At 27.9% G+C, this 19,859-nt stretch overlaps 1 protein-coding gene across 3 annotated transcripts in view; it reads left to right on the top strand.

Moving 5' to 3' along the window:
• The window catches only part of LOC106790123 (protein kinase C, brain isozyme), a 46,790-nt gene that overhangs the window by 2,001 nt on the left and 24,930 nt on the right, over nucleotides 1–19,859 (top strand). Inside the window, exons 2-4 of one of the 3 annotated variants that reach the window (XM_014754826.1) lie at nucleotides 8,768–8,799; nucleotides 8,889–8,971; nucleotides 18,090–18,201. In XM_014754826.1, the coding sequence (XP_014610312.1) occupies nucleotides 8,768–8,799; nucleotides 8,889–8,971; nucleotides 18,090–18,201 (227 nt within the window). Of the gene's footprint in view, nucleotides 1–8,767; nucleotides 8,800–8,888; nucleotides 8,972–18,089; nucleotides 18,202–19,859 lie in introns of those variants that run through there. The other 2 variants (XM_014754828.1, XM_014754829.1) reach the window with 2 other exon arrangements.

The raw sequence follows: 19,859 nt of genomic DNA, 5'->3' as shown, positions 1-19,859 counted from the left end.
AATAATAATAATAATAATAATAATAATAATAATAATAATAATAATAATAATAATTAAAAAAAAAAATTGCAGATGAGATGCAACTATAAGCCGTGATATTTTTATATACGTAAATAGTAAATATAAATTGTTATTGAATTTTTGTCGTGTTCTTAAAATAATCATTTTTTTTTTTTGAAGGAAGTTGAATGTGTTGTAACACGACATGCGTCACAGGCTTATAGTATCTTAGCTCATTCGTCATTTGCTAGCGCGATCAGGCGTGCGCGCGCGCGCGCACGTTTTGTGACACACGAGGAAGACGGCCTTGTAACGTAATATACATATATATATATATACATACATACATTATAGATGCATGTATACAAGCTACTAGGAGTATGCCATTTTGACGCTTTTATTTCCGGACTATATGCGATACGATAAAATATTTCTTTTCTTTTTTTTTTTTCCTTATTTCTTGAATAAATTATTGTTGAGAGAAGTATAACGTTAAAAAAGTATTCTTTATTAGTAATATTTTTATGCTAGGATAAGAAATATGAATTGCAAGGATAAACGTTTCACTTCAATGCACTTTTTAATTCATCAACAACCTATTATTCATTAAATATGAACTCGATATTTTCGACACACTGGTGGTGCATGGTTGGTTTATTACCGACCGAGTGATGGACTACTGTTTTTTTCCTCGAAAAATGATTTTCATTCGAAAATTTTCATCCTTGTTTTTCTTATTTTTTAATCGATTAAGAATTTATTTGTATATAATATAGAAAATAAATATTAGATGAGTTATTGCTACGAAGCAATATCGTTGATGCTTTTTAAAATTTCTAACGCCTGTATTTATCTCTCGATCGTTTTTATGTTTTCTTTTAATTATGCATTTGTATTCCTACCTTTTATATCAAAATTATTAAAAATACAACAAAGATAATAGTACGATGGGTTTGAAATATCTACAAAATTTTATTACATTTTAATAATCTTTGTATTGTGTTGTAAAAGATTGCAAAAATGTTTGTTTTGTTCTCTTCTGTTTTTTTTTTTTTTACTTTTTTCATATACTGGAATACAGTATTGTAAAATATTTAACTACGCGAATTCTTTTCATTCCGTTGAATCTTCCGAAATTTTGGAGAATTTAATCGGCTATTTTTTTTTTTACCAATACATAAATTATTTATAGGACATTTAAGTAGGTATATCTTTATGCATTATGCATATATAAATATACATTTATTTACATTGAATTATTATAATTAAATTCTTCGCGCTTTCCTTGAGAGTCATCGGAAATATCAAAGTTGATTTTTATTTTGATGTTGGTATAATCATTGGAAATATGATTCGATTATATACAGTGTGTTACAAAAGTCACTTTACGAGAAAAAAAGAAAAACAAACAATATCAGTTTTATTTAATAATTAGTTTTTTATTTCACAATATGGATTTCCAATTACAGTAGTGTTGTTAAAAGGGTAAACCGTTCAAGACTGCTGGTATTTCAAATACTTCACCAGAAAAAAATCTATCGGAATGTTTGAAAAGTTAATGCCGATTAATAAAAATATATTTGATCGATATACTTTTTACATTGCAAAATATTTAGTTAACGAATTTTATTAATTTCATTAAATCTTTCGAAATCGTTGAAAATTTAATTGCCTTGTTTTTTACTAATAAATAAATAATTTATATGATATATTTAAATAGGTATATCTCTATGCATTTTATGCACATATAAATATACATTTATTTATATTGAATTATTATAATTAATTTCATCATTTTCCTCGAGTCATCGGAAATATCAAAGTTGTTCTTATTTCATGTTAGTATATAATCAAATAAACGAGTATTTTATTATAAATGACGTAAGATTTGACATAACCTATAAGGAAATAAATTTAATGTATGCTCAATCGTCTCAAAAGAATTAAAATATGCAAAGAGAATGGCAAACAAATATTCTTATTTGACCAATTTTTTATCATTTAAGTAATATTTTAATTCTTTAACAATAAAAATGTTTTTCTGCAATCGAATTAATATAAATTTGAAAGTTTAATCATTCTCAAATAGATTTCTGTGTATAAGAATTTTGAAGTATTCCATTACAAGGAAATTATTTCGAATTTACAATAGAACCGAGTACAAATATTTTTGTTACTTGTTATATTTCAAATCTTATTAATCGTTACGAACATTTTTAGGCAACCAAATAGTCATTTTTAAACTATTAATTTGGTAAAAGTTGAAAATTGAATAACTTAATGAAACATAATTATTTTTTGCTTAAAAAACATTTGGTTAATAACTTAAATACCTAAACTTTGTAATGATTATCAATCTGTACTTTTCATTTTATTTATTTTTTCTTGATTTTCCAATCCGTAGTATTTGTAATTGTTTAATCCGTAATATTGTTTAATTATTACCTTTTATTTTATTGAAAAATTTTTCTATTATTTGAAAAACCAATGATAATATTATATTTTATATTAAAATACATTGTCAAAAATAAAATAGTCGATATCTTTCATATGATTTTCAAGATATTCATAGATTATCAATTACAATAATATCCACACTTACCCTATCTAGATTTTCTTGTAAAACGATTGATTATCATACGGACGAATTGAAAAAGGTCGTGTAAGATACCTTATGAGAGCAACAGTACTTTCAATTTGAAAAATCACATTATACTGGTGTCTTTTACGTCGTACGGGCGATTAACGTACACAACGAAACGAATACACGTGTTCGGGTAAAAGGTTGTGAATACATGTGAACACGTGCACATTGCATTATGCAAGTCGAGTTTACCCGACCCTCTTTGCCGAGTTTTTATATAGAAAGCAACGGGGACTTCGAAATCGATGAAAACCAGGCTAACCCAATTAGGTCGAAACAAAGACTTTTCCTGGCTATGCGAGAACAGATATATAGATGAATGTGTCGAGTTTATACTTGTTAGACATTAGACAATACTTCTTATTTTATGTTCAAGATAAATACTTTTCAAGTAAAATCATTCAAGAAAATAATTTCATTAAAATGCTTTTAACAAACTATTTGTTAGTTATAATATATATATTTCTTTTTCACACATACAAACACATACACACACATAATCGCATATGATCAATTCCCATTTCTATTATTTATTTTCTTTTTCTACATCGATTGACCTGTTGCAATCAATGACGAAGTGAAACGTGACAATTGTTTGCTCAGTATCCTTCAAATCTCGCGTATTTGATTTTTCATTTATTTAGATTGGTAATAGATTGTTTTTCTTTTTTTATATATATATATATATATATATATAGTCATATTTTATTATTTATGTAATAATTTATATATTTTATACGATATTAGGTATTATATAATATTTGTTTTTTTTTTCTTTTCTTTCTATTGTATAAATGAACGTGTGAAATATATGAAATATGTTACTTGTTAAATGTGTATGTCTTTAGATAAATTCATGATTTTATGTACTATTTTTATGTAATTCAATTCATAAGCTTTGCATAGTAACGACAAATTTCATTTTCTGTTAAATACGACGTAATTATGATCATTTTTAGGCGCGTCCGTCACGTGGAATTGGCTGGCTTATGCAATCACTATTGCGAAATCATTTGACTGCTATAACTTTTGATAAAAATGACATTTTGCAATTAGGTATGAAGGTTTTAACGAATTGTTAGATTATTTTAATCTTAATGATGTTACAACCGTACCAAAATTTTTACAATTTTATTATTCGTTTTTTTTTTTTTTATTAAAAAGAAATATATAATGAAATTAGTAGATAAAATAATATTTAATTTTAACGTGCGCGGTATAAAAAGTTCGAAATGGACGACTCGAATATTTGTACGATTCGAAAATTGTGATGGAATTTTGAACAAATATTTATTTTATCGTTTATAAGAGATCAGTTTAATATTAATTTTAACGAAATTTAATAAAAGAAAAGATACAATTTTTAAATAATATTAATACGAGAAAATTAATGAAACATCACATATTCTTGTAATTAAATTTGAAGAAAATATTTTAACAAATCGTATATAAATTTTCTAAATAAAAAAAATTCCTATGATACATATATTTTGAAAAAGGCAAGAAAAAAAAACCATATAAATTGCGAAAACGTATCGTTTGTGTTTCTTTTTGTTTCATTAAAAATTATACAGTACAATGTGTAATACAAGTAAAATAAGAAAAAAAAGAAGTAAGAAGAAACAACACAAAAGGTGCTAGCAATATTAAAAATAATTAACACGAACATTATTCGTGATCGATCATGACTCTGACCAAATTAATTAAACTCGATTTAATATTCGGAAAATGTTTTCCTTATTTGCCAAGTATTATATTATCGCACAAAATTTATCTTCGTATATAACACGAGCTTAATTAATGTTTGCACACTCGTCGATGCTACATTTTATAATTGCAAATAAACATTAAATATATTTTATTGATTTGTAATGTTTGTCATATAACAACATATACAGGGTGTCTCAGGTTTTACCAGCCAAATGTTAAGAACTTATTCTATTGGGTTGGCCAAGAAATTGTTTTCAAAATCAAAATCCATAGCTCAACGTGTAATTTATAAAAGGGTTTCATTGTTTTTGTGTCCAATTTTCTAATATATATTTGAATTAGAAAATGTACAACACCAGAAAGTATATTTTTTGTGCATATTATTCATTTGATTTAGTATCAAGATTTTTATTTATTTCTTTCGTTAAAAAATTTGCTTAACATTTTGTCCTACAACAACGAGTAAGACTCGTGGTAAGAAATGTGGGCAAAAAACAGTAAGCATGTGCCTTATTCGTATTTCGTTTGGATAAAACGTAAACGAGACGAGTCAGACTCGTGATTCAGTTGTTATCGATATTTTCTTACTTTATTTACATATTATTCTTTGTTACGTTTACACGTTTAGGTTATAATTCCTTTGAAGGATTAAACAACCCTTATACCTATCATATCAGTATAAAAACAATCTAATATTGTGGTCCGAGGTTAATAGAAAAAATGGAAGCCTGTGAAATGCATATTTTTGAATTTTTGGCAGAAAAAGTTAACAAATTTTTGATTGGTAGCATTATGAAGTTACCTATGAACTCGCAAAACGTAATAAAACAAAATGGCTAATATATAATCTTCATAAATTTTCTATATTAACAAAATTACTACATTACTTATTGGTAAATCCTATGCAAGTTGAATTAAAGAAAAAATGTCATATAAAGTTTCATTAGAAACGTTTTATTCCATAATTATTACAAATAATATAATATCATCCCAAACACACACAACATTCTTGATATTAACTCAAAGTTGTCTGTTTCATTGATGAATTTTCATTTGCAAAATATGAAAGGTCTTCATCTTTCCATTTAAAAATATTATTGTCATACATGAGTCTTTAAATATTTTCAATTAGTAGAATTGTTATCGTGACGTGAATTAGATCAAGAAATTTGAGTCATTAAAATGCCAAGAATGTTTTCCAATGAATAATACGTGCTAATTTATTTTACATATACCGGGTTTTTTTTTTTAATGGGAATTCTTCAATTTTATTCATTACTGTTAACTTACAAATAATTTTCTTCATAACTTCGTAATATAAAGTGTTTTTAAAAGCAAATTTTATGTGACACTTTTTTTTCTACTCTCCATATTTCAACTTGTAGAATAAGTTTCCAAAGTTTGGTTGGAAAAAAAACTTGAGACACCCTGTACGTGTATGTATTACTATACGATACTTTTTCGCATCTGTAACGATCTACACAGAGTCATAATTTGTCACACGTGCCATTGCAGAAAATATAGTATATCTATATACACACATATGTATATTTTGCTTTAAGCTTCGAAGTAATGTAGGCTAATCACAGATTTGCACCGTTTTTTTTTTTCTCTTTTTCTTTTTCATTCTACTCTCTCTTTTGCTCCCCTCCTCCTTTATCCCCTTCTCACCCCTTGCGCTTCCTTTTCACTCGTCTGTTATTATCTTTCTGAGCCTGTCTTCTGGCTCCTCTTTTCTTCAACCTTTTTTATTCTTCCATCTTCTTTCGTTTCTTCCCTTGCATCACATTTTTGATTTATCTCAAATATCTTTCTTTTCTCTTCATTATTATTATTATTATTATTATTATTGTTATTATTATTATTTTCTTTATTGTTCGATATTAAATGTATTGGGTTTGCCAAGAAATAATTTTACAATTTTGTTTTAACGTAGAGAATATTTATTCGAATTATTATATATGTTTGTTATTTTATATATGTAGTTTCATAATACGACTTATCTAAAATTATTTGTATGGCCAAAAATTTAGAAATACACAATCCGCAGACCCCTATTTTTTTCCATTAAGCGAATTTTGTAACGAACGAAACAAATGAAAATCCGATTACACTAAATCGGATAAATATGTAGACAAAAATAAATACCTTTTCGTTGTTAATCTTCAAATTTAAAAATAAATATTATATTATAACATTTGACCAAAAGTAATAAATTCTTTTTTAAATTGTACATTACAATTTCAACTGTCAAACTATGTATGCGTTTTATAGGTTATAAATAATATTTTGATTCATAAAAACAGCAGAAAGAAGATCTTTTATAGATTAATCGGACATTATTTATATTTGTCTAACACACTATTAGATAAATATTTATTTCATTTCTACTAGATGGATATTTATTTTATTTACAATCTGTTGGCCCAGCAAATAAATTTGGTTATATTAGGTTATAGCAATAAATTCGGTGTGTTTTATTTAAAATTTATTTACCGATTTATAAAACAATCGTACAATATTGTTATTCTTCGAAATAGTCTCCATTATTTTCGATGACTTTGATGACTTGATGAAGAAATCGCGATTTTGATACGATCAATTTAACCTCTTGTGCTACAAGTTGATGCTATGTATGTGCCATAATTTACAGTATGTTCACGTCGTACGTCGAATTAATTCACGGTTAGGCTAAGCGTTCGAAATTATGACAATTGGACAGGTCTTATGACATGTTCAGCCCTAAAAACAAATTACGAGACTGACAGGTGTTGTTTATATTTACCCCAATCGATATATATCAAATCTCATCTATAATTTGTATGTTTTGTCAATTTTATTTATCACGAGTCTCACTCGTGATTCTTATTTTTTTTCCTATTTTCTTTATCACGAGTCTCACACGATACTATAGGGTAAGGGGTTAATCAAAGTACCGAATTAATTGCTACACTTAATATATAATAGTTTCTTACAAAATTTGTTATAATCTATAACATTCGTAGAGAAACATTCTTTTAATTTTATGTCCTACATCACAATAACATATTACTTAACGCTTCTTTGCATGATGATGAAAATTTCAATCATAATATTTAGTCAACAAAGAAAGGTACTCAAAACCCTTGTACTGTATATTTGTTGTTGCTGGCAACTTTTTAAGCGACTATTGCGTACAACAAAACGCGGTTGTCAAAAAATAGCACTAGGATTTTTTTAAATATTTTTCCTTTAAACTAGAGCATTAATTACATCACCCTGATTTATTTTAAAAGAAAAGAAAAAATCATGCAAAGAAGGGTTAACTTTCTAACCTCTTATATTAGTGTCTTCCTTATCCAGTATCAATAACTTAGAACCTAACCTAACAAACTAAAACAATAACCTCAAAACTTGAATAATTTAAACTCTAATTGAATTATTTAACTTGATTTATACTGATTTTAAACATAGAAAATTTTTTAAAGCGTCAATAACCTTAAGTATCAAATGTTTTTATTTTAATATGGAGAAGAATAAAAATTGTTTCGTAATTTTTGTTAATATGCATTTGACAAAATATATGTATAACGAACGATCATGCATAACGGTCATATAGAAACCTTGAAATATTGATTTGTTCGTTGAAGCTGATTTAATCGACGGTCTAGCACAGAGGCGTCACTTGTTATACAGCCTATAAACAAAGGCTGACGTTGTAAACGTACTTTTAGCTATATCGGAAAAAAAAAAATTGAGAATTCAAGAAGGGCAGGTGGTAGTGGATTAACGTTTTATCTATTACAGTTGGCGTTTTAAAAAAAGAAAATCTAATTTTAAATGAATTCTTATTTGACTAGACAGATATAGTTGTTCATTTCTTTTTTTTTTTTTTGATAAAATTTGTAATTTTGTTCTGATATTCATATTTATATATATATTTTTTTTTTATAATATATATGTCTATTTATAGATGTCCCAAAAGTTGATTTACCGAGAAAACAAAATATCGATATTGGTTTATTAATAGAATTACAATATTTTGTTTTTATACTAGAAAATATGAATTTTCGATACAAAGGTGTTGGTAAAAAGTTATCGACTCGCGATGCCAATATAATCCAAATATTTATCCCAAAAAAAAAAAAAGAATATTTAATTCTTTTTATATACACTGATAATTACGACAATGTGAATTACAAGTCTAAAGATGTCGACGAAAATTGATCTTATGATTTTCTTCTTTTTATTTATCTTACAATTATTTATAATATTATCGAATAAAAAAGAAAAAAAAAAACATCAGTTCCACTGTCTATAAATCATTTCTACGGGTAATATAAGAGGTGATTTTGATTTTCTTTGTAATATTTCAATTTCGTATATTTTTCGTGAAATAATTATTGTATTTGTTGTTTTTTATTTGTGTTTAAGGGGCTTCGGAAAACAAGGATATCAGTGCCAAGGTAAGAGGGTCAGTCTGATCTCACCGACCACCTCTTCGGCAGGTGTGATCTTGAGGAAGACCTCTGGGCACATTTTGCTTGTGTTTCAGTCTGTAGTTTCGTCGTTCACAAGCGATGTCACGAATACGTGACCTTTACCTGTCCTGGAGCGGACAAAGGAGCTGACTCGGACGTGAGTGTCAATACGTATCTAACTTCTAACTTTTCTTTTTCGTTTTATTTTCTTTTTTACAGATATATATATATATATATGTTACCGTTAAAACGTTCAATTCAATTCATTTAGAACAAATAATTGTAATCATTATACGAAATGATTAAACGTTTTAGAATTTAGCGTATATAAAATAGAATTTTATTAAACACTTTAACTAATTGTTTTATATGAAATAACTTTATATTTTATAAATTTTTCTTCTTATTTTTTTGTTTTTTAAATTACACGCGTTTTATTTTAAAAGTGCATATATTTTTTTTTTTTGAAAAACAGATGCATTCGATATTATTTATTAGTCAAACAATTAAAGTACCACGTAATGTTTCAACGATAACACCGTTAATTTCTTTCGATCAAAAACTTTGATATATTTCAATTTCATCGTAAGATTATTTTATTTCATTGGCGACATTTTCCGTAGTGTTTAGTACTGACCGCGCTAAAGTTTTCAATTTTTCATCAAACTTTTACTGGATCAAGTTTATTTTTACGAACTTATAATGACCCTGATACGTTTCTCAACATAATAGTATGTTCAAAGTCGATAGAACAACGTGACTCCCAGAACATTTGTTTTCAAAGTATGGTAAAAGAACGGAACGGATAACTACGAACATTATTGTATAAACAATAGGTGATTTTAAATACGGATCTAATTTCAATTTCATACTTTAACTATTTATCTATTGCAAATATATATATTACCTTATTGAAGTATGTAATTCTGACTTATTTATTACTTTACCTAGTCAATATAGTTATTTCATCTAATAGATGGTTATGTGATGAATCAACAAATTTTATAAAATAACGGTAACATATATATATATATATATGTACACATGTATATATTTATATATTTTCCTTTTCCTTTTTTTATTCAAATAATTCGCCTTGTCTCTCTCCTTCGCTCATCCGAAGCCAAGGTTACAGCGCTTAATCGATTAGAAATAATGCAAGACTCGAACGCAATCAACGAACAAAAAAAAAGAAAAAAAATATAAATAAAAAGAAAAGAAAATTTTCTCCACACCATATATCCTCATATTTTTTCCATGACTTATATAAATTCGATTAATATCTTTCATGTCGCGCCAAAGGATTTTTTTGATTATTTTCCGTTCGAGAATTGCACGGGGTGTAATACGCGTTATTATTAACGTGTAAATAAATGAACTAAAAAAGAAAAGAAAAAAAAAAAACATCAATTTTACAATGATAATATCTAACTACACGAATGGAAAGTTTAGTACGAATATAATTCTGCCTACGTGCCATTAAACCTGTTAATAATGAATGTCAATTGTAATCGACGGTATGTGTATGTAGGTTGTCACCAAAAGTCGTTTTAACGAGAGCAAAACAAAAACAAAATAAAAAATCAACATAAGTTAATTAATATTATATCGTCAAGTAACACCGTATTGGAGTATAATAAATGTAACAAATTAAATTTCCTCGATTCTGACGTAAAACCCCATTTTTTTACGACAACAATACAAATCTCATTATCGAAAATTTGATCAATCAGCAGATTAATTTATGGCACGTGTATCGACTACAAAAATTGCCTGATTTGATATTTTTCAATTTCATTGAAATGTTTTTCGGTTTCCTACGAGGACTCATTGTCCTCTTTCCCTAAACTGAAAGTGCAATTTTCAGGATTCCTTCTTCCTTGTTGATGGTCTATAAACTGACGGTCATTTGAATCCCCATGTTGAAGACGACACCCCCATTGAAATTTAGAGACGTGTTTGAGCATTTGCGTAACGTGTCCTTGATGGTCACGTTATAATCTTTGTTCTCTTATTTTCTGTTTTTTTTTCTTTCTCGAACCTAATGAAACCCAGATGTAATTTTGACGTATCCTTGTCGTAACCCTGACGCGTTAAAGTCTTAAATAGAATTTAAATATTTAATTTTTCATTTAAAAATTATGTTATTACGAATCTTTATAATGATGTTAACATTTTTAGTCTTATTTCTCTTTCATAAAATAAAAAATATCTCGTTTATTCAAATGGTAATATACTTTAATGACGCGTACATTGAATAACATAATGAAAATTGATATTTAAAATAGAATAAATATCGATGTAGATTTTATTACAAATCAAATTATTACTATTAAAAAACAAAAGTATTTTAGATATAATTATAGAAGAAGAATGACACGTAAAGCAATAAGTTATTGTTTTTTTTTTCTTTTTCTTTTTACCAACGAAATATTCTTTCTATTCAAAATGTTGGAAAAAGATTTGCCATTCTTTGATAAAGCGACTTTTGGTGTACCCTGTACATCGATTAACCCTTCAGAACACAGATCTTTCGGACTACAGTCATTTACTCGCGTGATGAGAAAAAATCTCACTTAATTGCACCGAATATATGATGTCACTTACAATTTTTAACAATAACAATTAATTATCGCATTTTTGCAATTATAAATGACCAAGTATGCTTATAAATACAAATTTTCAGTCTTATTGAATCTGTATACCTATATATAATTTCAAAATGGCAGCTGAAATTACGGAGATAGCCGAAGTGTGACGGGACTATCCGAATAACGTAATTTTTATGTTACCATTTTTAGTTAGGTTATGTGAGAAACTCTCAAAGCTCTTAATAAATATATTTGTTTGTTCATATTCCGAATTAAAGAAAACAAATTTCTTTTTAGTATCCTGTTAACCATAAAATGTTGCGAAGGTAACAAATTTTCCAAGTGGTCATTTCATTCGAAACTTTAAAAATAAAAATGTCTTCAAATGAGTACGAGAGAGAATCTCTCTACACGTATGTTATGAAGGGTTAACAAAGATTTCAATTTATCGGGAAGAAAATTATGCGTACACACACGCAAATAAATTACTTTCTAAAATTAATCACACTTTTTTCTAATATCTTGTGATTTGTCTTGTTGATAAATTAATGATACAATTTAGCAAAGATATTAGCATTGGTAGCGTACGAAAATATAATAATTAATAACGAGATCATTGGCTATTAAAGGAGAGTGATGGAGGGGGAGAGAGAGAGAAAGAGAAAGAGTGTTAGAATGAGAGAAAGAGAGAGAGAGAGAGAGAGAGAGAGAGAGAGAGAGAGAGAAAATGAGAGAGAAAGTGTGTGTGTATGTGTGAGGGAGAGATAGGGATAGAGAGAAAGAATTTGTATATTTGTATGTATGTATGTATGTATGTATGTGTGTGTGTGTGTGTGTGTGTGTGTGTGAGAGAGAGAAGGCAACAGCCGGCTAAAAGCCTTCAGCATTTTCTTGCACCGCGCACGATTGGCCTAAGCGTTTTCAGCTGTTCGTTTAAATCCCACGCTTACAAAACCACAAATGCGCTAATGCTGAATAATTTAGCAAATAAATACGAAAACAAAAATATATAAATGATAAAAATTTGTGTTAATATTATTGTTTTTTGTTTCTCGTGGAAAACCAAGGTGTTTACGGCTCGTTTGTTAAAATAAAAAAGTGTACGGTTTTTTATTAAAATTTCTAAATTTCTTTTCTTCTTTATAATACGATAATTTGTATGAAAATATTGTCTTTTTAATTATCAGATATTATTAATAAGTGTTTAAAAAAAATATTCTAAACATTCTAAAAATTTATTCTAATATTCGAACAAGAAAGAGGAATGTTTTCAGATAGGAGAAAAATAACGAATTGATTTTAATACTAATTGCATGTTAATGGGTATATTAAGTATTAACTTTAATAACCGAACCGCAAACAATCTCTGGTAACCACATATTTGTCGATTATTTCAACGAAATATATTTAACCGATCTATACTCTTAAGTTTTTTACATTTTTTTACGTTCTCGATAAGAATTTATTATCCGTGCTTTAGCGCTTTAAAAACAATCGGTTTTCCTTATATCGATCCCTTCTACATTCTGATGATCATGGATCTCTCCATCATTCGCGTCATTATGATTATTAAATGATAAGTATACTTCGATATACAGGTGTCCCTAAATTTACGCGAATTTCCGTTCAAAGCGAATTTTGTTGTTTTTTTTTCCTTTTTTTATGCATGCAAATGAAAATCGCCTAAATAATGTCTAGAAGTATAAAAAAAAAGAAAAAAAAGGGGAATAAATATTGGAAATAAAAGGTAATATAAATTATAGAAATACATATTGAAATTCTGAATTAATAATTCAGAAAAAACAAAAGTACATTTTATTCATTTTTATCATCGATATTGTTATTATTAAACAATCAATCTTTTCTTTTTAATCGACACAAACTCATCGTTTTTCGTCGGTTGAAATATTTTAAAGCTCAACTTCGTTATCATTGTTATGATTTTTTATTAACATTTTTTCTTACTAAGTTTTCATAAATTTCTCGATATTCGTTGCAACATTTCGTTTAATTGTGTCAAAATTTGAAGTTTCCTTGAATGTTTGGATCAATTTCTATAATGGTACTTTTCAATATTTTGGTTTAAAAAAATCCTAATAACTTTGTTATGCAAGTGTTATGAAATAACATCATCGAGTAATCGTAACCAGCTTATAAAAATGAGTTTTCTTATCAGTGTTAGTGGCAATACGTTCACAGATTGTTGTCATTCTATAGAATGACCAGAAAATTTCAGTTAATCTATAAAGTGTACTTCAGTGTAATATGTTTAGCGTACAGGAGTGAGGGGGAGAAGGGGTAAAAAAATCTGAAGCTATTGTAAATGAAATAAACCATGGAAAATTGAAAAATGTGTATACAATATCAATTTATAAAATGTGCTTCAGTGGGGTGTGTTTAGAGGCCAGAAGAGGGATGGGGGAAACAAATCATGAAAATTAAACAAATTCCCCCTTCTTTCCCGTACATTTTATAGATTGGCCGAAACCCTCTGGGTATTCTGTAGAATGCTCGCAGTAAATACATTTTTCGTAACGTATATACACTTGTTGCATTTATAACTTCTAGGAAAATAAATATATATATATATATATATATTTTCTGGTTGGGTAAATTCAAATCGTGTAAATTGATATCGCGTGTAAAAAATACCGCTTGTTCATAAGAACATAAATTATTATGCATATAAAAAACTTTCGCGTAATTTTAGGAACGCCTGTTTACTTGTTACCCTATGATATGAACACACACAATTACAGGTAAAAAGATATTTATTATATTTTCATGCCTTATAAGAGTTTATCAAAGTTTACTTTATTCATTTATTTGTTGTTTATAAACGAATAACTGTTTATAAAAGCAATTAGATATGGTTAATGCTCGATTGTTGAAGTACAACGAGTCTTCTTATATGAGGTGGTTGAATTAATTCTCCCATTATATTAATAGAGGTCAGTAGTTGTGCTATTTGAATATGGTTGAAAGTGACCGTTGGTGTAGATAAAAGTACTTAATCTTTTGCACTCGAGACCACTTTCGATCAGGTGTATCAACAACTCGAAACTTTTAGCAATATGAACAAAAAAAAAGTCTGTCTGTATAAAATGCAAGTTAAGATAAAATAATTCTGGAAATGCTAGGCCATATTTTTGAAAAAATAATATATATGAAATAATATTTTAAATATAAAATAAGATTTCATTATATATAAAAATATATCTTATTTATTATTAAGATTATATATATTTTATAATCTTATTCTATATCCCACTTTTCGTGGGATGTGGGTGTATCATTAACCTTTCATTTGGAATGATTATACATACAAATTAATGTATAAAACTGTAATATTTTAACATTTTATTTATTTTTATATGTCCTATAAGAAGAAAATTGTATAAATATTAACCTCTGTACTTTTGTTTAGTATTTTTTAAACCAATTACCAAAATTACCTTTCATTACGACAGTCCGTTCTGACGGATTAATGTCACTGAACGGAGCACCATGTTGAAAAATGTGCATATTGTATTTTGATAATCTTCAGTGTTTCCACTTACGTCTTTTAAAGCTATCTTAACATTCTCTTGTATGTACATTTTTTTGAAGTTTTACGGAACAACTTTTTCGTCGTATTATATGGGAAACAACAAAATTAAATACATTTTATGCATATTAGGTTATTATATAGTTAGCACTCGTATGCACAGAGGTCGTTGCGTGAATGCTTACTACAGTGGGTGTTCGTGACGAAAGGGTTAAACATATTTCGTAAGATAGCAATTATGTATCGGGTCAATGAATGATGACCGAGAGTCACCTTTCGAGTGTAAAGGGTTAATAAACTGTAATAATTGGTCTTTGCTATTAGATCGGAACGAAAAGAACACAACCTTTCAGGCAACACAACTTATATGGAAAATATTCTATTTGAAACACAATTTGCATAAAATTAAATATAAATTAATTGAATAACAAGATTTTGATGTGAATGACGAAAAAAAGTCGACAAAGGTCTGCTAAAATAATTGGAATACAGTTAAACCTCCTATAACACGGCACTCGCAGATCGCGATTTCCAAATAACGCGGTGCTGAAATTGCGACAGCCCTCCTCTAACGCGGTACTCTTACAGCGCGGTTTCCGTTCAAGAACATCCCATAAGTTCCTTAGTCACCTGATCAGATTTTTAACGACGATGAAACGGCACTATATTGGAAAAAACTACGATCTAGGACCTTCAGTTCGAAAAATCAAAGGTGTGCTCAGGGGTTTAAACCTTCAAAAGAACGTATCACCCTTCATGTGTGCAGCAATCTATCAGGGAACCTGATGATAAAACCAATGCTAATAAATCGTTCTTCAACTCCCCGTGTAATGAAAAACATTAATAAGACACAATTGCCTGTATTCTGGCGATCTAATAAGAAAGCTTAGATGACTCAAGATTTATTTAAGGATTGGTTTTATAATTGTTTTATCCCGGCAGTGGAAATCTATATGATGGACAAAAATTTGTATTTCAAAGTTTTATTGATTCTTGATAACGCTGGTTGCCACAACATAGAACTGTATCATCCAAATGTGAAAATTGTCTTCCTTCCTCCTAACTGCACGTCATTAATACAATCTTTTGACCAAAGAATCATTCAAACTTTAAAAATGTACTATACAAGCCAACTTTTCTAATCCATTTTTGACAGATTGGAAAATAGTGAAATTAAAATTGCTTAGCTCCCTATAGAGAAGGTTTAGTGAAGTTATAAAAAGAAGTTACAAATGAAAACCAATGCGAAGATGAACCAAGTAAGGAAAACATTTTACCCAATAAAAGAAGACGAGTTAGGCGACTCATATCTGACAGCGAGGATGAGTGCTGAAAGATTACATAATTTTACAAAAGTTTGTCTTGTTTTTGTTGGAAAACAGTTTTTTAGTTTAGTTTTTGTTTCATTTTTTTAATCATTTTTCTTATATGAACTCTTCAATTTAATAAAAATAATTTATAATTTATCTTGTCTTTTGTATTTTTTGGTCTCCATATAACGCGGTACGAATGATGTGATTTGTACAGTTAAATCCCAATTTCTTATAACACGGTTTCCATATAACGCGGAACGCACTTACAGCGTTATAGGAGGTTTGACTGTATATAGAAAATAATTGATGATTGGATCATTAGTAATTATTCGTAATAATTATTTATTAGTAATAATTAGTAATGTTTAAACTAATAATTATTAGTAATAATTAGTAATGATCCAATCATCAATTATTAACACTGCTGACAACAATTATTTAATGTGAAGCGAATGTACGAAGAAAAATGGCAGCATACGTCAAAAGATATGACAATATTATTTTTTTGATATAAAAATGTTAGATCACATATTGCAAAATTAGTAAAGGAATTTTAAGAGAAATTTCGATGGGATGTCTTACCATCCCATGAACTCTATTTACCAGATGTTGCTTTTTTCGGATTATCATTTGCATGTATTCGGATTACCATTGATGTAGTATTGTTTTTCTGAACGGTAATTCAGATTTTTTGAATGTATCAAAAAATGGCTCGAAAACTGGATCGCGTTAAAAGAATCTGAATTTTTATATAGAGGAATCCATGTGTTAACGGAAAAGTGGGGCAAAAGGACAATACTTTGAATAAAATATGATATACCCTCCACCCTTGTTCTTTTGAAATAAACATTGGTTTCTTTTTGTTGAAATAAAAAAAAACAGCTATAGAATTAATTCAACCACTAAATATTTTAGATTAACCAATAAAATGAATAAAGAAGAAAGTATCTCAAAGAAATAATTCTATTTGATTATTGGGAAATTTTTAATACTAGATTTATAGATGTTTGTTTACTATTTTTCAAATACTTACAAAAAATGTTTGATTAAAGGGCTGAATTAATAATTACATATATTTTGTTACGACAGTAAAAACTCTAATTATGTTTTTAAAAAATAATATTAGAATTTTGTATATACAGTGATGAGAAAAACTATGAATTACTGCTATAAGTGACTGCTTCGTTGATCATTTGCAACCCCCAACGTTACTATATTATTTTGTATTTAATTTTAAAATTGTGGCACAAAATATTAATAAAACATGCGTGGCAATCAACTAACGCGTTAATCGACTTAATAATAGAATTACAATATTTTGTTTATTTTCTTTTTCATTTCAAGATATAAATAAATTTAGTAACAATTTCGTTAAAAAAAAAAAGTACGAGTCATTCGAAAAATGTTTGGGAATATAAAAATGTATAACTTGTGTCGGTTAGTAAAGCAGGTTTTGGGATACTTTGTATATTCCAAAATAATAGAGATTAGGTTTACAAATGGAATATATTTCATTGTAAAATACGTACACCTATATTGAATATACATCAATGATAAATTTGAATTGTTTAATATTATTGAATTATACTATCTGAATTTATTGATATCATCGATAATGTTATTTATACGTAAAATATAATTACACGTAGATATATAAATGAAAATCTATAAAAAGATTATACGAAAGATGATTAATAATTTATATATTGGAGAGATTCACCGATCAGATGACATTTATATTTCGTGATTCGGAAACTCTAAATTCCTGTGTCATAATCCGAGAGTCTGCGTGCGTGTGCACGATGTAATGGTGTAATAACGCAGGACACGCGGACGAAGCATCAATTCAAGCAACACACCTACAACAGCCCCACGTTCTGTGACCACTGCGGTAGTCTTCTCTATGGTGTCATCCACCAGGGCATGAAATGCCAAGGTATCATTCAATCAAACGAAACATCACACGAAACTTCATAACACACACGCACCTTCACGAACAGGCACACGAAGAAGAGATACACAAACATACCTACCACCACTGATCGCACTAATTATGATCGTTTTGATCAACCATGTATGTGGTGTTGCTTTGTCTTCGTCTCTGTTATAATAATCGTATTCTTCTTCTGCGTATTCTCTTCTTCATCTTCATTTGTTTGTCCCCCACCCTCCACCCTACTCTATTCTAACCCCCCCTATACAAATATTCTCACTTCTTCTTCTTCTTCTTCTTCTTCTTCTTCTTCTTCTTCTCTTCGTCTTATTATTATTATTATTATTATTACTATTATTATTCTAAATATTCCTATATTTGTAAATAAATATTGCGTCGATTTAAATTGCGGTGAGTATATTTACATACTTACACATATAATACTTATCGTCATCGTTTTTGTATAAGAAAAGGTGTTCACTACCGTATTTATAAATATATATACATATATTATGTATATATATATATTTGTAGGTATTTATGAATCGTGCACGCGTATGGGAGGAACCGTTAAATTGATCGGGTTAATATTTTATTGGAATACAAATTAAATAAATCTATATTGTTAAGTATTAATACGATTTAATGTATTATACAGGTTTATTCAAAAAATATATATATATATATGTATATAGTGCAAAGTTAAAACTGATTTATTATTTATTGAATTATCATACGTAAATCACAATGATATGCATTAATAAATAATCTGCATAACTTTGTTGTCCATTAGTTGGATGTTTGTCCATGTTCACATATTTTTTTTTTGGCTAAGCCTATTGTCATTGGTCTTATTTACTCGGTCGTGTTAATATAATGGTTTATATTTTAACTAGAAACAAAATTATCTTAATTTCATCTTTTTAATAGGATGATGTTACTCTTCATTTTCACTGTACCACTCGTGAACATTCCGATTGTGAATTCTAACCTCCTAGCAGAGTGCTGAGTTAGGATTGCCGGGAATTATGTTTCGCTGATGCTGTTCTGCATTCTACGATTATGTGATTTTTTTTGTGTGAAGATACGTTTACGATGTTTTGTATACTTTCCTATTCCTACAATACGTGAATTATTTGAAGTATCATATTTCTGGTGTCGTGGAACGGATAACCGAAGATTTTTTGGGATGCGTCTGGGAATAAATAATTTGTTTACTGTTTATTCATTTATATTGACAGACGTTTAACTTATTGAGAAAAAATTTATACAGGTTATCTATCAATGCATATCATTATGGTTTATGCATGCTAGTTCAGTAAACAATAAATTATCTTTAATTTTGTACTATATTTTTTTTTGAATAACCCTGTATAATAGTATATTAAATTTCTGGCCAGAATTATCTGTAATTTGTTTTTTAATTTTTTACAAATTATTGTGTTAGATGATTGTTTACTTTTGGGATAAGAATATCATTAGCTGGAAGACATCTGTGCTGTACAAAATACGTTATCAATGATTTTTTTTTTTATTTTTTTTATTTTATTGAGTTTTATACGATTTCGAAAAAAAAGAATAGATCATTAATGAATCGTATATAATTTATCAGCAAATAAAAATGTGCAACAAGTAAAACTTTCCTGTGTAGAAATATATAA

The sequence above is a fragment of the Polistes canadensis genome, unplaced genomic scaffold (assembly GCF_001313835.1).
Source record: "Polistes canadensis isolate GaletaPanama2010 unplaced genomic scaffold, ASM131383v1 scaffold_216, whole genome shotgun sequence".
NCBI classification, from domain to species: Eukaryota; Metazoa; Arthropoda; class Insecta; order Hymenoptera; family Vespidae; genus Polistes; species Polistes canadensis.
Note: the sequence above shows the minus strand (reverse complement) of the source record. Positions and strands in the feature narration are given on the sequence as shown.